The sequence below is a fragment of the Poecilia reticulata genome, chromosome 6, assembly GCF_904066995.2.
Source record: "Poecilia reticulata chromosome 6, P_reticulata-male-v2, whole genome shotgun sequence".
NCBI lineage: Eukaryota > Metazoa > Chordata > Actinopteri > Cyprinodontiformes > Poeciliidae > Poecilia > Poecilia reticulata.
Window position 1 is genome coordinate 28,656,576 of NC_088835.1, and position 23,042 is coordinate 28,679,617.

A 23,042-nucleotide genomic window follows, 5' to 3' on the forward strand; every position below is an offset into this window, starting at 1 on the left:
TGACCACATTAGGAAACCTGCTGGTTGTTTAACTCCTGCGCTCTGGGATTATCTTCCCTCATTGTTCTGGGCCCGCCGGGTATTTCCAGAACATCACGCGTTCTGGGAGAACATGTTCTGGAGTTCTGCTCTGAGTTTTCCTCGCTCCGTCGGCTGCAGATATCAGTGGACTGAATAAGTCGCTGGATGAAACCCCCTCCTCCCTCGGTGGATCTTAGGACGGTGGGAAAGTTCAAATCTGCTGCTATTTTCTATCTTTTATCAGCCGGGCTTATCGGCTGGCTTTCTCGTCTGCATGCCTGGCTTCAATAGTCCAGGGTCTCGGCTCGGGCGGCATGGTAACCGCTCTCTATCTCCAGACTCCGCCTCCTTCTCCTCCTCCCCCCTCTTTATGCGAAACGCCACCTGTTTTTTCTCCCCTTTTCCTTATTGGTGGATTAAAAAGACAAACAATACTTTTATCAGCTGCTGGTTTATTCTAACGAACGTCAGAGGAGTTCACAGAAACGAGTTAAAGTTGATTTTTTTTTTCTTCCGTCTGCTGAAAGAATATCTGGTTCTTCACGGAGAGGTTCTGCAGGGTCCAAACATTTCTGCAGATGTGAGTCAGAGATGAGACCAAACAGGAAGTCAGATTAGAAAAGCATCTTTTCAATAAAGCCTTTATTCTGTTCGGGTACAAAAGAGATAAATAAACAGATAAAAACATGGATGGATGCAAAAAATAATTAAAAATTAGTTGTTAATTAATAAAGAAGTATAATAAACAAGTAGATGATAAAATTATATAGAAAATGCATAAATACATATTTATTTTTAAAGAAAAAAATAAAAGAAGATAAAAGAAACTATGTATTTTAAAAATTAAAAATACGTATTATAGGTGTTCCAAAAATTTTTTTTCAAATAAATTATAATTACACACAAAAAACTTGTATGTATCACAGTTTAATTTTACTGAAAGCTCTGAGTAAATAATTGAAAAAGTGAATAAAAATATTGAAAAATAAATGAAAGAATAATTATGGGATAATTAAATAGATATATGATACCAAAATAATATAACAAGTAATAATAGTAATATAATATTAAAAACCCTTCTAATAATTATATCTATGATATTTATAAATTTATATATGTTTTTTATATCATTTATGAAATAAATATTGTTTTTATATCATTAAATAAACCATATATAATATTAAATTATTCATTATAATTATTTATAAAAATATTCAGAACATTTCTAAATAAATTATAGCATCAGTAAAGGCACTATTAATACTATTAAATTATTTATAATATATTAAGTTTTATCTATGTATTTATAAATGTTTACATTGTTTTTTGCTGGGGTTTTTTTTACTTACTAAGGAGGTTATGGATAATTTTTAATGCTCAGATATTAATTGTATTTATTGTCAGGAAGTCCAAACATCACATGAGGAGAATCGACTTCAACTGAATGAGTTCTGGGATTAAATCGGATGTAAATGAACTCGTTTATCTCTTGATCCTCTAGGATGAGAAATTAAACACACAGATCAGATTACAAAGATGCTGCTGCTGCCGGATACTTCAGGATGAATTTCCCTGGAAAAGTTTACTCTGTGAAGCTCTTTTAAACATGAGTCAATAAAACTGCAGATCGCTCAGAGCTGGTTTGTTTGTGATGCGCCGCGTTTATCCGCCCTTCAGCGTTTTGTTAACATCATGCAGAAAGGCCTTTTCTTTTAATCAGGCCTGAATCTAAATGTTTCACTTCACGATTAAAGCAACACACAGTCTTATCACGACGCACACATGTTCACTTTCCATGAGGAATCCGTTCAGAGCACCAGAATGCCGCTCGGCGTGCGTGTGGGAGGAACAGGGGGATGGAGGCGTCCTTGAGGGAAAATGAAGCAGTCGGTGACGGGCAGCAGCGTCTGAAGTGCTGCCAGAGAAGAAACGGTTGTGAAACACAACACCCGAGGGAAAGCTTGATCCTGCACGCTGCGAGCTGCGGCGGCGGCGCAGGAAACCCAAACGGTGCATTCCTGACCTGGGAGTTTGGGGAGACGAAGAGAGATATGACGGATCCCGTTCGGTCGCCTGCAGCAAATGCGTGCATTTCATGCAAAGTGCTGCCAGAAGTGCAGCAGGAAGCTGAGGGAAATGCATCGAATGAGTGATGAAATCTGCTGAAATGCATCATCTTCAGTGTTATCTTTCCATCTCAGCCGTCTTCGTTAGCACTCAGTGTGGCCTTTTGTTCTGCCATGAAACCAAAGATGATGAATGACGTTCAGCTATGCATCCAGACTCCAGGAAATTCACTCTGAAAACACAAAAGTCACTTTATTTAGATCCAAGAACGCCGTCTAAGTTCACTTTAGAAGACAAACAGGTCCAGTTCACACCCAGAAACACCAGATCAGATCCAGTTTTAATCATTTCTGAGTCGCAGTAAATCAGTTAATCACATGATGAAAATAAGCTCAATAATTTCCATTTGAACGATTATTTTTATTCCTGTGTCTGGATGACTGAAGTCTTCAGTCTGGTGCTTTAGGACAAAACTGCAGTATCTATTTCATTTGTTTTTTCTGTTTTGTTTATTTATTTTGGATATTTGGAATATCTTTCAGTGTTAAATGTTTGTCAGAATTTAAAGTTTGTTATTTGACAACGCACCCGTGCATTTTTATACCATTACCATTATATTACTTTTAAATGTTTTCAAACAGCAACAACTTCTGGGACAATTTATGGTCCAGCTAACTTAGTTATGGTGACCTTTGACTGCTGGGGTCAGTGTCAGGATGCAGTGTTTCTGAGGAAGGCCGGCGTGTTGCAGGAGCTGTTGACTTTGCTGCAGTTCCTGCTCCTGAACAAGCAAACTGATCTGTGAACTTTTCCAGAACGAGGCAGAGAAAAATGTCTTCTTTTGTTAGTTATTTATTAATCCTCCCAGATTGAGTGACTCCACATGTTGCACAAAGCTTAGCCTGAAAATTTCACCTTGTAAAGAAATAGTTTGAGTCCAGTTTTTTGTTGGCAGCTCAATCATCAACCATCAGCAGGTAATATATGAACAGAACCAGAACTAAAAACCGGTTTAAAGATCCGGGTTATTGTTACTCGAGGTTGATGCAGCAGATTAAACTAATTTGGAAATCATTCTGTTTTTTCTGAGGGTTTACATCATGCTTGACAAAAAAACAAAAGGTCTTTACATAAGATGCAAATGTTACTTAGAAATGCCTGGTTGATACGGACTTAAAGTTTTATCACAAGATTTTGTGATACTATTGTGATGATGATAAGATTTATTACTTTATGGATCATAAACAGACAAACATAAACCCAAACATTGCTCTTGAAATACATCCACATCTGTAACAGACTTCTTTAGGACACCAGTCACATGAAAAAGTGATTTGCATGTCTACAGAGTAACTGCAGAAACAGCCGACAGCAGAAACGGGCCCAAAATCGGGCAACCTGAGAACCTTAAGAAAAGGCAGAGTCGCTGGTTGCTATGGCGATTTCCAACTTTTTCTGGAAAAAAAAAGCTAACAAACGCAGAAAAAAACATTCTTTCAAAAACTGTAAGTCATATTGACATATTTGTTTGTTTTATGTTGGAGAAACGGCAGTAAAAAAGACTCTTCAGTTTCAGTTTGGATAGAAAACTTGAGAGCTTGGGTGAGTGTTCTCTGCTCTCTGGGCTGATTTGACAGAAAACTGAGAGTCCCACAGCAGTGAGACACACACTGGGTGAAAGCAGACAGAAATATCTGCGTTTCGATGTATAAACTGTACATGTGGAGATGAGGCTGTGGGCGTGGAAGTGGTTTAAATAAGAAAAGAGTCAGAATATTTCACTGGGTCAGAATCACATGTAAGCTGAACATTCTGAGGTCAAATCTGAAAAATTAACGAAACTTAAACTGTAAAAACTATAAAACCAGACAAAAAACCAGGTCAGTCAACTTTCTGTGAGCATTTTTAACTTTTCCCTTCTTATAAATGAAATAATTTTGCAATGGAACAAGTACTTTTTCATCAATATTAAGGAATAATTCACTCGCTCCTATGTCTTGCTGAAAAGTTACTTAGTTTTGTCGTATTTTAAGTGCACTAAGATATTGGTACTAAAAACTAGACCAAAAATACTTGGTAAAATGTTCCGTTTTTGCAGTGTTCACCATTACATTACTTGGAAATGATCTCAAAACAATCAGTATCATCGTTTATCGCGATATCTCCTGGGATAATGTCCAGAATCGTTGGTTATCGTGACAGGCGGGTCCAAAGCAACATGGTGTCCAACACGCAGCGGCAGCGGGGAGATTTATTTCCTCCTGAGAGCTTCCAGACTATCAGCTTGTTCTTCCTCCTCCTCTTCCTCTGGGGGCCGTGGAGGATACCCCACCACCGGACGTCCGTCCGTCCGTCAGAAGCGGGAGGGAGAGCCGTATCACCTGCTATCTCCACCTGAGAAGCAGAAACGCGCTCCTCAGAGGAAGAGGAGGAAGAGGAAACTAAGCCTCCCTTTGTCTGTTCTCCATCCCTCCATCGGCTCTCCCATCTCTCCGTTTCTTTGTGTCCTTCTCTCAGGGTTCGGCTCGCCCCGCCGTCTCCCCATCCCGGACCTTTATCAGAGAGACGACTCTGCTCATTAAGGAGTTAATTTTCTCACTGCTATCTCTGATTAGTACCGTCAACCTAAAGCACTGTGAATTCTTTAAATTTTCTTCCTCCTTATCAAAAAGAGAGGGAGGAAAGAAAAGATGGGAATGGTGGGGGGATATTTAATCATTTAAGTAGTCTTCCTGGGGAGCCGGATTTTTTTTCCCCCCACTTCCCAGCAATGTAAAGAAATCTTAGCTGAAAGCCGGCCCAGCTCAGTAATTCAGTTTTTAAAGCAGCGAGGAGGAGGAGGAGGAGGAAGAGGAGGAGGAGGCGGCAGTGGTGGCGGGAGAGGGAGAAGGAGAAGAAGAAGAAGAAAAAAAAAAAAACGACTTGATGAAATTCCGCTATCAGCTCCGAACCAATATGCAAAATATCTCTCTGGAAATCAAATAGCTATTATGTTTTCATTTCCACGTCGGCGTATTTGCTTAATGAAGAGGAGACAGATCAGACCGGCAGAGAGAGTCTGCAGGAGCCGATAACCGCCAACGGCTCGCAGCTATCCGCGCAGAGTGACGCTCCCAGTCACCGCGCTTTCTGCAGCACGGGGGGCGGGGGGGCAAAAAAAGGGATGAAGGGGAGACAGGGAGGGTAGGTGATGGAGTGAGAGCTCCAGTGATAGGAGAGAAGAGGACAGGGGAATGGAGAGAGGAGGAAGAGAGGATATGAAGGAATGATTGATAGTCGGTCAGGAAGAAAGAAAAAGAGAGAGAGGGAGGAAAAAAGTGCAGCTTTTTCACTTTATTTCCCTCTAAAACATTTATTTTCATTCCTTTGATGTGTGCATGGCTGCAGGATAATTATCACCCATTATTAGTTTGTTTCATAGTAAACAGCTCTGTGGACGCGGCGCTCCACGCCACAATGCGCGCCGCGCTCCACGCCACAATGCGCGCCACGCCACACTGCGCGCCGCGACACGCCACGCCGCGGCAGAAGATCCGGGTCTCTTAAAGTCTGCAAGAGCTTCACTTCTTTACTTAAAGCTTCATTTTTCCACAGGCTGACGGTTAGAATGAACTTGGGCAGCATTCACACCAGCCCGGTTTGGTCCGCTTTGATCCACCTCCAGTTCGTTTGCCTAGAAAGTCCGGTTCCTTTGGAGAGACATGATTGAACTCTGAAGCTAACTCTGGTCCGCCTGCAAACCTCGGTTTCGATTCGATTGAAGTGAACTCTGATCAGGTTCGAAAGCATATTCAAACGCCAATTGTACCGGAACCTGTGGACTACAGTGCAGAGCATTCTGGGTAAATACAACCAAAACAAACATGCTAGCCTAGCGTTAGTGGGAGAAGTTATTCGTAATTTGGACTAACAACAAAAGAAACATTTTAAAACCCCTAAAATCTGACGCTGCTCCATATTTGTTTACATTTCATGAGTTGCACTCTGTACCTTTTTAAGAGGTTTTTGTGTCGTTCAGTGGTTATTTGTTTGAAGTCTTAAATTCACACATTTAAAATTAAGAACTTAAATGATTCATTTTTAAAAAGTAAGTTGACCTTAAATACATTAATGGCTTGTCTTGGCAGGCGATTTAATCTCATATATTCTTTATGTATTGGTTGGGCTTTTGAGGGAACCAAGTTACTCACTGCTAGCATGTCCTTGCTAGCTAGTTAGCTTTTTTGTATTTATGATGGATAAATGCAAATTTATTGCTGGTTGGCTGGACAAAGTTCATACATTTTTGTGGCGTTATTGGTCTTAAATTCCATTTATGATCTTAAAATATCTTAAATTCAGTTTTAAAAACTTAAAGTTGACCTTAAATACATTAATCATGTCTTACATTTGTCTCAGCAGAACTATTAAATCTTGTATAATTATGAGACTTTTGTGGCTAATTTACATTCATAATGGTCTTAATTATGAGTTGTGGAAACCTGCAGGAAAACATCAAATTTCATCCTTCAGTCTTTTTCAAAGCGGCTTCCTGTGATGAAGTGAAGCTTCAGGTGAAACCACTGAAGATGATTTGAACCTGCGACCGTTCAGCCAATCATTTCTCAGGCATTCATTAAATATCTCTGTTTCATTTTTTTCCATTTCCACAGATTTCATTTGGAAATTTAAACAGAAAGTTTGTGTTTTCATGCCGGTTGAACTGCTTTGTTTAGTCTGAGCGTCGGAGGCTGTCACGGATCGGCGATATGATCGCTGCAGCGCTGAAGGAAATGTTTAAAGTGTAAAGTTGATGAGGAGCGTTTCCTCGTGACTCTGATCAATAAGTGGCTCCTCTCCAGCGCCTGACTCTGTGTCAGGTACCATCCTCCTCCTCATCTTCGCCTCCTTTCTCTCTCTCTGAATTTGCTCTTTTCATGTTTCTCTTCAGGAGTCTGTGATTCTTCTTCTGCAGCTCTCAGGTCTGATGTCTTTTCTGCGCCGCGGTGGCGGCGGCGGCGGCTCGGCTGCCGTCTGTTTAATCAGCTTGTTGAGCGTGCAGGTTTGATGTGCCTTGTCTCTGTGTTTAATCAGCCAAGCTGCAGGTTTGATGTGGACCCAGAGTTAATAAAGCAGCATCTTCAGCTCCTTCATCAGCCGCAGCACTTTGTTCCGCCTCTCGTCGCGTCTCCGAGACAGACAGCTGCTCTCCAGTTTTCTAGTATTCCCGTGGCTCCGTATCTGTTCCCGTCTAATCTCTGTGAGGACGGGAATTTTATTCATGTTAACTCGGAGCCAGAAGTTGCTCGTCTTCAGCTTAAAGGAACCGTTTGCCTGAAATACATCAGTCTGCTTCATTTAGCGCCTGAGAATGTCCAGATAATAAGACAGAAATCTGAACGACTGTTGAAAATATTTTTCGTCTTTTATTTATCAGCTGATTCTTTATCTGGCTTGTTGGTCAGCTTTTCATTTCCATCCAATTAAAAACCTGGTCTGGATTGAATAAGCAGGTTTGTAGAGTGGGAACAGTGCTGTCACCTGTCTTCCATGTAGCTGAAATAAACCATAGAAGAAGAAAAATCAAGAGTCGCCTTCAGGAACTCTTTCAGCTTTTTCAGTTTTCCCTCAATATCGGTGACCGTCCGCTGAAAGCAGCTGATTTCACTGCAAAAACACAAAATCTTAACAAGTATACAAGTATTCTGTCTGACGTCTAGTGCAAATAAATTGGTGCACTTTAAATAAGACAAAACTAACTCAAGTGTCTTTTTAGCAAAAAATTACGTCAATAAGTCCTTAATATTGATGAAAACGTAAATGTTCCACTGGCAGATTATTTCACTTGTAAACAAGACATTTTCCCATGTCATAAATTAAACAATCTGCCAGTGGAGCTGCTAGTTCTTCATCAATATTAAGGATTTATTTACTCTAAACAAGCCTCTATAAAAAGCTACCTTTGAGTTAGTTTTGTTTTATTTCAGATATTTGCACTAGAAACTGGACCAAAATTACTTGGTAAGATTTTCTGTCTTTGCTGTATTGATCATATGATCAGTGAAGTAACACGATCACTGCATGAATCAATCATTTATTTTCACATCCTCTCAGTTCAACAAATTCTTATTAAGTTTTTCAGTCTGATGCTAAACTGCAAGCCAATGGAAACCTTTGTGACATTTATTGCTATTAGCTGCGTTCTCCTCTTTATGGTTTACAGCTTCTTGCTTCTCATCGGAGCTTAAAAAACATCACAAATGACACTCAATAGCTTGAAATGTGCTAAAAACATCAACATTAAGCTAATGTTTGTAGCACAGACCACAGTTGGAAAACTGTTCAGAGCTCCACAGCCCAGCCATACTTTTCAGTAGAAACTTTGTTCAAATTTTAATTAGCTCACAGAAAGTTGTACTTTACTGGATTAAAGTTTCTTTTTGATAACTTTCACAGTTTTTACACAATCACAATTTAAATAATTGAAAATTTTCAGATTTTGCCCTAGAATGTTCAGAATGTCACACTTTGGATTCTGACCCAGTGAAATGTTCAGAAACTTTTTTTATTCAAACTCCTTTTATGCCACCAGTTTCCGTCCCACGCGTACAGTTTATACATCAAAATGTTGGTATTTTTCTCTACTTTCACTCAGTGTGACTCCCACTCCTGTAGGACTTACAGCTTTCTGTTAAATCAGCCCAGAGCACAGAGTTCACACACCCCAGCTCTCATTCACTTCCATTTTATTTCAGTTCCTCATGTTCCTTTCCAAACTACAACTGAAGAGTCTCTTAAATGTCTCATTTATCCTACGTAAAATATTGTTAACACTTAAAAAATTAAATGTGCGACTGCTGGAATGTTCTGAAACTCAGAGTTCAAGATTTGTTTTGATTTGTATTTTTCACACAGTCAGATGAGCGGCTTAAGGAGAAAGGGAAAGTGGAGTAAAACACTCTTTATGTTAAGAATGTAACAGAATCATTCCCAAACTTTTACCCAGTGAACTGGAGCTACAGTGTAAAACTGAAACATTTTTCAAATCACCAGTTAATTTATAATGTTGGAAATTCATTAAATGCACCATAACTAAGATCCTTTGCTACTTTGAATCAGCTTTGCTGGAGTTTTTCTGAGTTAATAAAATCAGATAAAGGCTTTGGTGCGTAAATTTGCCGTAATCTTTGAATTTCTTGATTTCCTGTTTGATTATAAGCTGTTATCTCCATCAAAAAAAGAACCTGATGTGTCTCCCCCCCCCGTTGCACATTGTAGCTCTATGAAAAGATGATCAGGATCTATCAAAATTCAGAACCAAGTCCAAACCTCAAAGAAAAACCCAAATTGAAATTAGTCAAGAAAAGGCAGATTGGTTAATCTCCAGTGGCATCGGTATGTGAAACGATCAAACCAAATTAGTGTTTGGGAAAAACAGACGCTGAACTTTGACTCATTATACAGTTTGTTTCATCTCGTGTTGGTGCAGCGCTAATATGATCCAGAGATGGAGCGAAATCTGGCCCACGTATCCATAAACATTAATTACATTAATTTATCTAAAATTATGGCCGTAAATGTCTTAAATTTGTTTAGATAAATTGACCTTTAATCTTGTGTATTCTATGTATTTTTTTTCCTTTTCATGGGAGTTTTCAGTCAGGTTAAACATTGAGTCGTACTAAGACACCTTTATTGCTTTCCGTGACTCCAAGGTGTCCAAAATGTGGCTCAGGGGCCATTTGTGGCCCTCGAAATTATTTTTAGGACTCCTCACCACAAATAAGAACGGTAAAAAAATATGGCCAACAAAACGGAAAACAACTGATGATCCAACAATTTTGAAAATTCTCTCATTTATTAATAAATAAGCCAAACAGTTTTGGATCTTTAATGCAGATTTCATAAAAAGCTAGCGCTAGCTAGCTGCTAATATGCCCTTGCTAGCTAGCTAACTTTTCCTGCTTCTATCAGTAAGTGTAAATTTTATCACCAGTTGGCTGGAGGAAGTTTGAACATTTCTGTGGAGATAAAGGGCTTAAATTCCACTCATAATTGTCTTAAAAAGTCTTAAATCTGAGTTGTTGAAACCTGCAGAAACCCTGTGAAAGTTTTCTTGGCTCCAGAACAGGAACAGCTCGAGGTGTTCTCAGATCCTGGAAAGCCGGATAATTCCCAGTTTAATTGATGAGACGCGTTTGGAATAAGTCTTCTTGTTATTCCTCCATCTCTGGAAGGAGTTCAGTCCCAATTTTCTAGGATATCTCGCTGTAGCAATTAACGACTTTAAGTTTGAGACTGGTAAATGAAGTAGAACATGGCTCACTTTATCGAAAGGCCCTTCTGCCAACTGTCCGACACCGGAAGAGGAAGAAAGAAAAGGGGAAGATATTTCTGCCGGGATAAAAGGAGGCGGAAAGCGGAGCTGGGAGTTTTCCACACCATTTGATGTGTAAAAGCAGCGATGCAGCGATTGATTCATTAAACCGCAGCTCTAACGAGGGGAGGAATCATAATTTAAACTTCCAGTTTGAACAGGATTTATAATTGGAATTTTACACACAGAAGTCCCTTTGTACAACTCTGATTAAAGTGAAATTAATTGTATGAAAATGTCCTTCCAGATACGGAAAATTAGATGGAGCAAAAGCTTGGACGACATGGAGCTAATTCTAAAAATATTTTCCACACCGAATCGATCTTTTTCTTTCTTTCTCTTTCTTTCTCCTCCTCTCTCCTTTTTTTTTTTTTTTTAATATGAAGGTCCAAATCTGCTGTTAATTTTTTATCTGAAATTAGAGTGAACCATGCAGGCGTGGAAGTTGAAATTAGCCTAAAGATGTTTCATTTACAAAGACAGAAACACTTTGTCAGCCGCCGATTGTTTCCCGGCATTATCTCTGCCTGCTTTTAATTGCTTTGGAAGTGAAATTAACAGAATTAGAAAAATTGCCTCTCCCTTTTTCTACAAGCTGCTTTATTCACGGGTATTGTTGTGTGCTTTGTATAGATTATAGACTCCTTTTGTTCCAGCATTGTAAATATATACGCCCCCCAGTCACGGCTTTAGAAACAACCCGCTAACCCCCTCCCCTCTGCTCGCCCGGTCCGCCGGTCTGCGCAGACGCCTGGAAATTAATTTGCGACCTGTTCTGGATCGAGGACTGGAAGAAAAAAAAATACATAAATAAAAAATCCTGGATCTGTGTCGGGATTTGTTTCACTCAGAAAAATCATCTTCATCAGAGAGAGTGTGTGTAGCAGGCTGTAAATATGAGAGAATATTGGATCTGTTAAAAGATCCATCCTATAGAGAGAGCATCATTAATGAAAGTCACTTTAAATCCATATTAACTGACTACTTCCTCTTCTTTTTTTGTGGGTGTAATCTTCAAACAGGCTAAAATAGATCAAAAGTACTGTATAATTACTCTGGTCAGCAGGGATTATGGGACTGTAATTGATAGCGATCAGCCCGGCACTAATCACTCTTTTAGCTGTAATTTTAGGTATACTGTCATTTGGCTCAGAGGTTCCCTTCGGCTTCGTGCTATTAATCTTCTGGATTAAACCGTTCAGCGTGTCCAATCCTGAAGCCCGTTTCTGAATTACTGTATTTAAAATATATATAAATATCTGTGTTAAGGGCTTTAATTTTTTCCCTCTACAGTTCAGGCATCCATCTTTGTCATGCTGGTTTGCAGAGCTTCAGGAAAAACAAAATGTTTTCAGATCAGTCACAATTTATAGCTGAGCTAAACACATTGATTTAATATTCATTAAATCAATAAATAAATGAAGCAAGTGCATTTAATTTGCAATTAAAATCCAAAAGTGTCTTATAATGTAAGCTTTGCTTTTTTACACTTCAGTTGTGATCTCTTTTTATATTTGTCGCCATTTCCCCCCAAATTTTTGGCAATTAAGTAAAAAAAGAGAGTAAGAGAAAGTAAACTGAGGATGTACAGAGGTGTTGTCAAATCTGAGTTCATAGAAATGAAGATGTAAAAGGTGATTTATCCAGTGAGAACTGAGTTCAGTTGGTTGGATACCTATCAAACCAGCACTGTACCCTGAGATTTAAAAGTTCCCTGTCATGAGCCAAATCTTCATGCAGTGCAGTCATATTTAATAAATTAGATTTTACGTCATTAGTCCTGTTTGAAAATAATGACATTTAAGCAAGTATAAAACATACTTTACATTAAGCCCACATTTTTGTATTGGTCTGATGTAATATTATAATTTTAAATGTCATGTTTAAATGTTTTCGTTAGCTGAAAATGAAGGAAGCTCATAAATAACGTGTCCTGAAAATCCAGTTTTCAGGACACGACTCCAATTTAAACAAACGGATAACAACAATTAATAAAATGACTAAAGTTGATTTTTGTGTTCTTATTTTCTTGGTCTCAGGTTCCCACGGGGATCTGGACGACGGAGAGGAAAACACAGCGGACACGCCGAGCCTCTCAGGCGAGGAGGGCGGAGCCTCGGATCCAGAGGACTCGGCAGAAGGAGACAGCTGCAGCCCGCCATCGTACACGGCGCTCTACAACGAAGGTCAGACCACCGCCCATCCATCCATCCATCCATCCATCCGACACGTATATGATCAATATCAGTATTTACGTCTGATAGATTATTCAGTATATGGAATATCTGATCCAGAGCCACACAGCATTCTGGGAGATGTAGGCAGAGGAAAGACTTTAGCTGCTCAGCCTCTCACATCGAGCTAAGAAATGTTGGAATCAACTGACCTTCTCATTCTCTGGTTGCCTAGCGACCCACTCATTCTCTGGTTGCCCAGCGACCCACTCATTCTCTGGTTGCCTAGCAACGACCTGTTGAGTAAAATGCCCCCGCAGCAGTTTAAGGTTTCACTGTGATGCCTCACAGTTGCTTAAAAAAAAAACAAAACAAAGGGGTGGAGAGGAAAGGTTTGGCTTCATTTCAGATATTTAAAACCGAATCGATGTTAATATCGGATCGGTGCATCGGTGACCTTTCCGACGTTTATCTCCACATCAATCTGCGAGTCAACCAAAGTTGACCTGTTATCTGTCAGCAGACCTGCTATGTCCTGCAGAGATGCAGGGAAAATGGCTGCCGCGCCGTTATGAGCTTGTAACTTCCACACGTGTCACTCTTTTATCTCTTCCAAGAAAAACAAGAAGAAGAAGAAAACATTTCGGCGGCCTCCGGTTAGTCCGCCCTCTTATCCCAAATCCCCCCCCCCACCTCTCCACCTCCATCACCATCTCCTGCCTTGTGATATCAGAGTTTTCTCTCATATTCTTTTGACTTATTCAAGATTTCAACCGGCTGTGTTTCGTTTTTAATCTAAAAAAAAATAAAAATTCTGCTCTTGTGAAATTTTGGGGGCTGAGGCTGATAAGCGTCTGCTGGTTGGCTTGGTTTGATAAACCCATGGAAATTCGGTCAGGTGCTAATCGAGACCAGATTAGAGATTAGCCCAACGTGTATGTGTGTGTGTGCGCGCACATTTGAGGTGAGCGGTGGGTTATGTGCTGATTAAATGAAAAGAAGAAGAAGAAGAAGAAGATGAGAGAACTCAGGCATGCCTCACATGTGAGCCAGTTTGTCGATAGCAAACCGAATTGGCGTCCATTTTTCCCTGTTTGTGCATGTGTTTAGGCCTCACACACACACACACACACGCCTCCTTCATCATCACAGTGTTGATTTACTCCTCTTTCTCCTCTCCGGGGTTCCTCGGTTGCCCAGCGCTGCCATTATCAGCTCTCTGTAAATCAGCCATGTTTGACGAACCTGCTCTTTCAACCTGGGATCAATACCAGGTCGTTATCAGGCCAGCGCTGGCTAATAAAGGCAGGGCCTGTTATCCGCCATCTGGACGACACACACACACACACACGCACACACACACACACACACACACACACACACACACACACACACGTTTGCGTGGCTATCTTTGTAGGGACTTTCCATTGACTTCCATTCGCGTCTACAGCCTAAACCCTTTTCCTAACCCTAACCATCACATTCCTAACCCTAACCAAAACTCAATTCACACCTTAGTCCTAACTCTGACCCCTGACCCTAAAACAGGGTTTCCCTTTGTGGGAACCAGGCTTCGGTCCCCACAAGGAGCAATTGGTCCCCACAACGTAGTGTCAGGAAAATCGTCCCCACAAGGTTTTACAAACAAACGCGCGCGCACACACACACACCCACACACACACACACACACACACACACAGTGATAACCAGCCTGATAACTTTAGCAAGAAAAACACATTCTAGCAGTCAGAGGCTGAGCGCTCGCCGCCGGTTTATTAACGTTCATCGAAAGCGTCGTTTATTAAGAATCATCTGTTCTGCACGTCTCTTCTCTTTTTTTTTTCTTTTCTTTTCCTCTTTTTCTCAGAATTGCTCTTCAGTTGCAGCGACCTGCAAAAACAACAAGTTCCTTTTTTTCTTCTTCTTCTTCAAACAATCATTTTTACACATCACAGGAAGTGTGATAAAAATCCACTTCTGGCCCGATAAGTCGGCACGTCACCTCCTCCTGACCTCTAATTGTCGTACCAACGTCTGAGCCAATCAGCGGGAATTTTTTAGATATCTTTTTTTGTCTTGCAAACTGATTTTTTTTCTGTCTCTTTTTGCAGTTTTTCATCAGAGTGTGATGGGCGGTGATAGAAAAAGTGTGCGTGAGGCGTAAAGGAACAAACGACAGAGGCGGTAATCTCGGGTTTCATCGTGATAAACAGCTCAAGACTATACACCGGATTAGCAGCAACAGTCATTTCTTCACAGTCAGGATTCGCTGCTTTGTATCTGTCCGTGTAATTTAACAGCTCTCTGCCTGTTGGCTTAACAAAAGGAGCGCTGTTTGCTTTATAAAATAAAAATATGACGTCTTTATTGCACGCGGTGGAGACGATTGCTTTGGGTTTTTATTCATTACAATAACTGGAATAACCCAGAACAATGGGAAGAAACGTCACCAAAAAGTGTCTGGGATGCCGTTTAGTGAGTCCTGTTGGTGGATCTGACCCGTGTTGCGTAGAACCGGAACCGGGGTCAGAGGGGGCTGCATGCGATCGGACCATTTAGCATGTAGCAGAAAGGAAACATTCAAGCACACAAAGGATAAAGTCGGAGGGCTGTCGGAGTTGGGAGGCGAGAGAATGCTGGGTGACTTTGCCCTGCAGGTGTGACAGGGGAAGTTCAGCTTATCAGATTGATGGAAACTGCCTCGCTGAGGGGGGAGGAAGAGGAGGGAGGGCGAAGAAAAGGGGGGTGGGAGTTGGCAGAAAAGTGTCTGTCGACTCCTCCTGATACCTGCCTCCCTGTCTCAGATGATATGGGAGATAATATTGATAATATTAAACGCAATAACTGTGTCTGCAGCTCCCCTCGTGCTGCAGCCCCTGCAGGATAAAATCAATGTGCCATTCAATGTGATTTATAGCTGAAAATAATGGCACTGTTTAGGCAAGGGGGGAGCTGTGTGTGTGTGTGTGTGTGTGCGTACAGTACATCTTGTGTGAGGATTTGAAACGGTTGGAAAGTGGACGTGACGTGAAACTGGATGTCTGCGTCTCTCTTTTTTTTTTTAAGCGGCCTCTCGACTCTTTCGTTAATAACGACGGAGCGCGAAGGCGTCACGGGGCGTTTATGGCCCGTATCGATCGGGCGCTATCGCTGTTTATCGGAGCGGGAATGCAAGGGTAAACATGGCCTTTGTGCACACGGCTGCGGCGTTATCGGGGCGGGGGCCGCAGATTGGGCGGGATTTGGGGGAAGAGGAGAAAGGAGGAAGTTGAAGTCTGGAGTTTTTAGAATGGCGAAGGCGATTATAACGACTCGGAGAAAAACAGATTTAAGTTTTCAGGCTCGGATGACAAGTTTTTAAAAACATCCTTTGACCAAAAACATGTTAGGTTTGTACACTGCAAAAACACAGTGTACCAAACACAGTTATTGGTACGATGTACCAATAACTCTGGTCTAGTTTTTAGGTAAATATCGTTCACTTGATTAAGAGATAACTAACTTATACGTAACTTTTTAGCACGAAATATGAGCTTGTTTTAAGTCAGTAGTTCATAAATAATCATGAAAAATTACTAGTTCCATTAGCGAATTATTATAATTTCTCTTATTACAAGACATTTTCCCTGTGTTATAAGTGAAATAATCTGCCAGTCAGTAAAACTCGGCTAGCTTAAGCTCAGCTAGGTATGATGTGCCAGGATAAATGAAAGTAATGAAAGCTAAGCTAACTAATTTAGCTAGCTAAGCTAAATTAGGCTAACCTATCTAAAATTTCTTCAGTGAGGAAAGCTGAGCCAGGGCATGTAAGCTACGCTAGGATAATCTAATGGGAACAAAGCTTAGCTGTGGTTGAACTCAGTTGATGTAATTTATAATATGAAATGCTAAACTGAGCGAAAGCAAATCTTAGTTATGTTGAGGCAAAACAAGCTTTGCTAAGCTAGACTAAATTTACCTTGATTATGTTTAGCAGGTCAAACTGTACTAAGGCAAACTTAGTGGAAGTGGGTTACAAACCAAAATAAGCTAAAATAAACTAACTTGAGGTAGGATAAACTGAGATAGAGCACAAACGTGTCCTAATCTAAGCTTAGATAAACAACCAAACCTTCAACGATGAGCAGTTTTAGAAATATGTTGTTGTTTATCGGATTCTTGGCCAAATATGAAAAAAAAACATAATTCTTTAGCTGAATTTGGACTTTTTGCCAAGTTCTCAAATGTGACTTTTTGTTGACTCAGGCCAAATAAATCTTGCTAAACTTTATTTTTGTAACATCCTGTTGGTAACAACACCTAAAGATCCAATCTAAAATCAGCTCTTTGCTAAAGTTTGTTGTGTTGACAATCTTAGACGAGCTTTTTTTTTGCCTTAATGACTCATAACTCAAAGTTAAGTGATTGTAACATTCCTCTGAAACGGCCCTGGACCGAAATTTAGAGAAAAAACAACCAGAAAAACTGCAAATAAATAAAACCGATGGCTCCAGAATTTCATCCGGTTATCGTTATTAAGGAGGCTAATCCTGACGTGTCAGACCCAGTTCCATGCAGTCAGCTGACCCTTGGCCTGATGATGTTGTAAGAAAGATCCCCGGTCAGATATTGTGATATGCAATGATGCAACTATCAATCTAATCTAACGAATCATGACTTGTGCTAATAGGGAGAGGCCCAGAGGTCTGATGGACTCACTGATACCAGCAGGCAAAGTTCAGGGTTGATATGTGTCTCACACACACACACACACACACACACACACACACACACACACACACACACACACACACACACACACACACACACACACACACACACACACGCACAGCCTGATATTCTGAACCCAGCATGCCCATGATGTCTTTGATCAGGCAGCAAGAGGCTGGCTAATCAGCTTGATCAATGACGGGGATATCAGAGCTGATTAGCGCAACACAGGCCGCCTCAGTTTCTCCTGAAGGTGACGGCGGGATGGCAGGAAGCGGAGCAGATGGAAAGATTAGAGGGAGGGAGCGTTGCACAAGACCTGCCTTCATGCAGGGAAGGAAGGGGAGAGAAAGGCAGACAAAAAGAGGAACGAGTGGAGAGCACTGCAAAAACACAGCTGCTCGAGTTTCTAGTGCAAATATCTGTGAAACAAGACAAAACTAACCGACATGCAACTTTTCAGCCACATAGAAGAGCCTGTTTTAAGGCAGGGTGTCCAAAATCACAGAGTCAAAAGTGACTGGTGGGTCAAAAAAATGTGAACTGAGTCAATAAAATTGAAACATCACATTTTGTCAGGTTCCATCGTTACACGTCAGATTTTTTTTATCAATGTTTCATTTACGATGTTTGATGTTAAAATAAATAACAAGCTAAAATAAAAATCAAGCAGTTAAAGATTTGATTACAGCAATTTAATATAGCAAGTGTACACTTCTATACACTTTCTATATTTATTGGAGTTTAATAAATGAAATAAAAGCTGATTTAGGCCCAGTAAAGTTTGCTTTTCAGTTAAAAAGCTTGGTAATAAAAAGATAAATACTTTGTGTTGTACTTTACATTTTCTATTGTTGGAAAACCAAATTGGCTTTAATTTTGCCCTGATTACTAATAAAAAACTTGCATCTAAACTTTCAAGGCTAATTTGTGTCATTCTTGAGTTGCAGTTGAAGACGACGCAAAATCACTCAGAGGGCCACAAATGGCCCCCGAGCCGCACGTTGGACACACCTGTTTTATGTAAATAAGTCCTTATGAAGTACAAGTTTCACTACAATAAGATATTTTCCCGATTCTCTAATAATCTGCCAGTGAACTAGAACGTTTTCATCAATATTAAGGAATTATTAACTTAAAACCTCCTCATACTTTTAATTAGTTACTTGTGAGTTTTATCTTATTTTAATTATAGTAAGATATTTGTAACAAGTTTTGCTGGATGACAAATTGTCTCTGAAGTTACTGCGATAAATGATAATATTGTTTTTATTTTATACCATTTTTCAATAGCATAATAATAACACATTCTGAAAGATCAATATTAAATTCTAATAAACATTTAACACTGGAAGAAATTTTAAACGGCCAAAATTGATTAAAAATAACAACAGAAACAACAAATTAAATTAATTATGAACCTTCTGTCAACGAAAACGTTTAGTTGAGACCAAATCACCAGACTGAAGACTTTTATCATCCAGTTTTTGGTAGAAATAAAGAAGAGAAAAGCGATAAATCATGCGATTATTATTATTGTGACCGTCCTAGATATTTGCATTATGAGCTGGACCCAAAATACCTGGTAAGATTTTTGTGTTTTTGCAGTGAAGGTTGAAGATGAAGCGTCGACTCTCTGATTCTGTGGAGTTATAATGAAAATCAAAGGATTCATGTGTGTGTGGTGAGGCGTTGTGTTACAGAAAGTCATTTCACTGCTGCCTTTGATCAGCAGAAAGGAAGAATACACACACACACACACACACTCTGGGATTTGATCTGTGTGCTGGGATTCAGCTGGAGCTCTTTGTGTTTCCAGAGTCGGGGACGCAGGACTCAGGAGGAGGACCCGACGATGACGATGGCGAAGGGGAGGAGCCGGCTGCTGTGCAGAGCGGCGGCGAGGAGGAGGAGGAAGGGGAGGAAGAGGAGGAAGTGTTACAGTGGAGAGGTCCAGGTGAGAGTCGCCACACTGGTACAGTCATGGTTACACCCTGCATTTTAATTAACTTTATATTTTGATAATCTGAGGTTGTTTTCACATCTGATTGCTTCGAAAGTGCAGTTCGCTTTCACACTGCGATCAGCCAAACTGCACTGTAAAAACACAAAAGTCTTACCACGTATTCTTTGTCTAATTGTACTAGATCACTGGAAATATGTACTAGAAGTTCTGGTATTGCTTTGGTTGTATTTACCCAGAATGCCCTGCGTTGTAGTCCACTTCCTGCTTTTGGAGCGGTCTCCGATCCGCTTGGTGTTCACATTCGCATTCGAACCACACCAGAGTTCACTTCAACCAAAGAGAAGCCGAGGTTTTTAGGGGGACCAGAGTTTGCTTTTTTTCGTTTCCCTAAACGAACCGGACTTTGATTAAACCCGACGAAACACGGCTGGTGTGAATTCACCTAAACCTGAAAAACATCAACGTTTAAAAACGGATTGTTTCTGCCAGAGCAGGTTGTGGACGGGCTTCCCTTCATTATTCCCAATTAAAACCTACATGTTAACTTCTGGACTTTGACTAGGCCAGTGGAAGTCCTTGATTCTTTTCTTTCCATGCATTTTGCTTCCATTTCTTCCTTGTTCTTTTTTCCCTTCATTGTGTTTTTCTCATTTACTTCTGTGGTTTCCTTCCTTTTACACTTCCTTATTGGAGTTTATTCGTTCTTTCCTCCTTGTATCCTTTATTTTCCCGTCTTTATGTCTTTCCATGTTTGTATCCTTCCTTCTTTCCTTCTCCTGTTTTTCTCTTCCCAGGTTGCATATTTGAACCTGCTGCTGTGAATCTGTCAGCTCTGAACATTAGTATTTTATATTTCAGAACAAACGTAAAGCTTTCATTTTGTCGAGTGGATTGTCGCCTCCGTTTTCTTCTTCTTCTTCTTCTTCTTCTTGTTCTTGTTCTTCTTCTTCTTCTTGTTCTTCTTCTTCTCTTGTGTCCTCGTTCTCTGAGGTCTTACTGGTCCTGTTGTGTTGCTACAGACGTGAATGTGACAAATTAAAGTCGCAACAAAAAAAAAAACAAAAAACAAAAAAAACACACACACGGCTGAGAGCAGATAAGAAGTAAATAATTTTATTATTTATTTCCTCTCTTATCGAGCTGCGTTCGGTTATTTATTTCTCTCTGTCTGTTGTCTTCAATGAGTTAAACAATGCAGGAAGATTACTGCACTATCTCGCATTATTTCCTTTTCAAGCTGTGCACGTTTTATGTACGTCCGCGCGCCTCTCCTCTCTCTCCCTGTGTGTGTGTGTGTGTGTGTGTGTGTGTGTGTGTGTGTGTGTGTGTGTGTGTGTGTGTGTGTGTGTGTGTGTGTGTTTTAATTCCTCTGCCGGGGAAGAGAGGATGTGTTCATTATCGTCCTGTCCCAGCCTTGTCCCTTTAACAGTAATTGGAGCGATATTAATTGCTGCGCGGTGGCTGGTTGATGCTAGCACCATGATGCTGCACTGATACGGCCCTTCTTTTCCTCTCCTCCTCACAAACTAACTGCCGGCTGACTGAGGAGGAGGAGGAGGAGGAGGAAGGGGAGGAAGGGGGAGGCAGAGTAAGGGAGAGAGATAGCCCCTCTATCAGCTCCGGAGCAGGCGCTGTCTTTATCAGGAGCACGATTGGCAAAAAGGAAACTTTGACCGGTCTGAATTTTTCTCTTATCGTCAAGCCCCCCCGTTCCTCCTCCTCTTCCTCTCTCCTTCCTCCCTCCATCCATCCACCTTCTCCTCCGTTCTCTCCATCACTGCTAACAAACCCTACCTCGTCCGTTTTCCTTCTTTTCATTGTTTCTCCTGCTCATAAGAAATGTTCCCCACGTGTGTGACATGAGCGCAGAGGAGCTCCGTGCAGCTCCGGGAATAAACAGGCTTTTATCTCCGAGTCCGACTGTTGGAATTTCGCTCGTTTCTCACTCTTGTTGCCTTTCAGACACTTTAAATCGAACGAGCTGCTCACCGGCTCATCAGGAAATCCTGGAAAATCAAAACGAATCGCCTCGAATTAGGAGCTGCTGCTCGTCCTGGGCTGTCAGAATCTCAATTAAACACTTAGAAAAACAGCCGTGATGAGTCTAAATGAGCCTGGAAAATAGATTATTCAATTAATGATTGTTTTAGTTATCAATTAATCTATTGGTTATTTTGATGATTAATCAAATAACGGGGATGTTCTGCAGGTTTTTCAGGTGTTAAAATCTTGATTTCTCATTAAACCCGTAGAAAAACAGCCTTAATGAGTCTAAATGTCTAAAAATCAGGTTCTGCAGCCAATGATTATTTTAGTTATTGATTCTTCTATCTGTTAAATTTGGTGATTAATCGATTAATCTGATCAAAAGTGGGCACAGTCTGCAGATTTTTCATTTAACCATTTAAGTTTAATATTATAAAATGTATTTTTTTAGAGATAAATAAATAGATTCTCCTTGGATTAGGAGCTGCTGGGGTGTCAGAATCTGATTTGAGTTTTTAAACCTTTAGAAGAAGAAAAAAGCCATAATGAGTGTAACTGTTGTTCTGCAATTAATTATTGTTTTAGTTATTGATTTATCTATTGACAATTAATCAGATAAAAAATGGCACATTCTGCAAAGTTTCATTTAGCTACTTATGTCACAGAATATTAGGAATACATGAATATAATTACACCTCAACTTAGTAGCTACTGTTAATTCTTGATGTCAGAGTCTTTAGTTCAGTTATTTAAAAAAACAGCCGTATTTAGCCACGTTTAATAAATTAATTAAAAGCAGATTTGGATGAACCCAAGTCTGATTTTTGAGTGGAAAAGTTTTTATTCTTTTGTGGTTGTTAAAATTTTTTTTATAATTTATGTTCTTCCTAACTTTTTTCCACTGTAAGATTTGCATTTTTCAGTAATAATTTTGCCCTATTTTAAATTTAAAAGTCTCCATCTGCATCAACCAACCGAGCTTTGGGAGAGATTTAGGTTGTAAGATTCTCAAATTATATTCAGGGTCCGCAGAAAATCAGTCCTGGAGCCACAAATTGGCCCGAGGACCGCAGCTTTACACACCTGCTCTAACATATCGAACAGAGGCCTCAATGCTGCACTTGTTGCTCTGAATTCAGGCCCAAATTATGTTGCTGCATAAAAAAAGTTAGTTTTTTTTTTTTGCTTTTCCAAATAGATGCTTTTAGTCATATTTTTGTATTCCTGACTTTTCAGGAACTTTTAATCTTGTGGCTTTTGCAAAAAAAAGAAATCTATTTATTTAAACCATGTTATGAATTAAAGTTTTCGTTTAAATGAATTTGTTTCTTGGTTTTGTTTTATCTTCCGTTTTGTTTTTAGTAATATTTGATGGTGCGCCATGTCCCCGCAGCTTTATTAAAAGTCTAATCAGATCTGCAGTACTTCTTCCACATTCACAGAAACGCTTATCTTGGCCATAAAACATCAGCAGTCATGTGGTTTTAATCCCAAAAACGCTGCTTCAAATCATCCACAAAAATTCAGATTTATGTTTCAAGATGATTGGGGAACATTTTGGGTTTTTGCTCCATTTATTAAGACGTCTGTCATCTGTAATTTGTTGAAGAAACGAGTCAAATGAGAGATACAACCATTAAATATGAAGCAAACTGTTTTCCTTTTAGAAGTTTTAGATCCACGGCTGCACAGTGGCGCAGTTGGTAGAGCTGTTGCCTTGCAGCAAGAAGGTTCTGGGTTCGATTCCCGGCCTGGGGTCTTT

At 40.1% G+C, this 23,042-nt stretch overlaps 1 protein-coding gene across 1 annotated transcript in view; it reads left to right on the top strand.

Annotated features, from left to right (window-relative positions):
• The window catches only part of zfpm1 (zinc finger protein, FOG family member 1), a 112,034-nt gene that overhangs the window by 43,158 nt on the left and 45,834 nt on the right, over positions 1-23,042 (top strand). The window contains exons 2-3 of the mRNA XM_008412557.3: positions 12,484-12,630; positions 19,148-19,285. Coding sequence (XP_008410779.1) covers positions 12,484-12,630; positions 19,148-19,285 — 285 coding nt within the window. The remainder of the gene's footprint in view (positions 1-12,483; positions 12,631-19,147; positions 19,286-23,042) is intronic.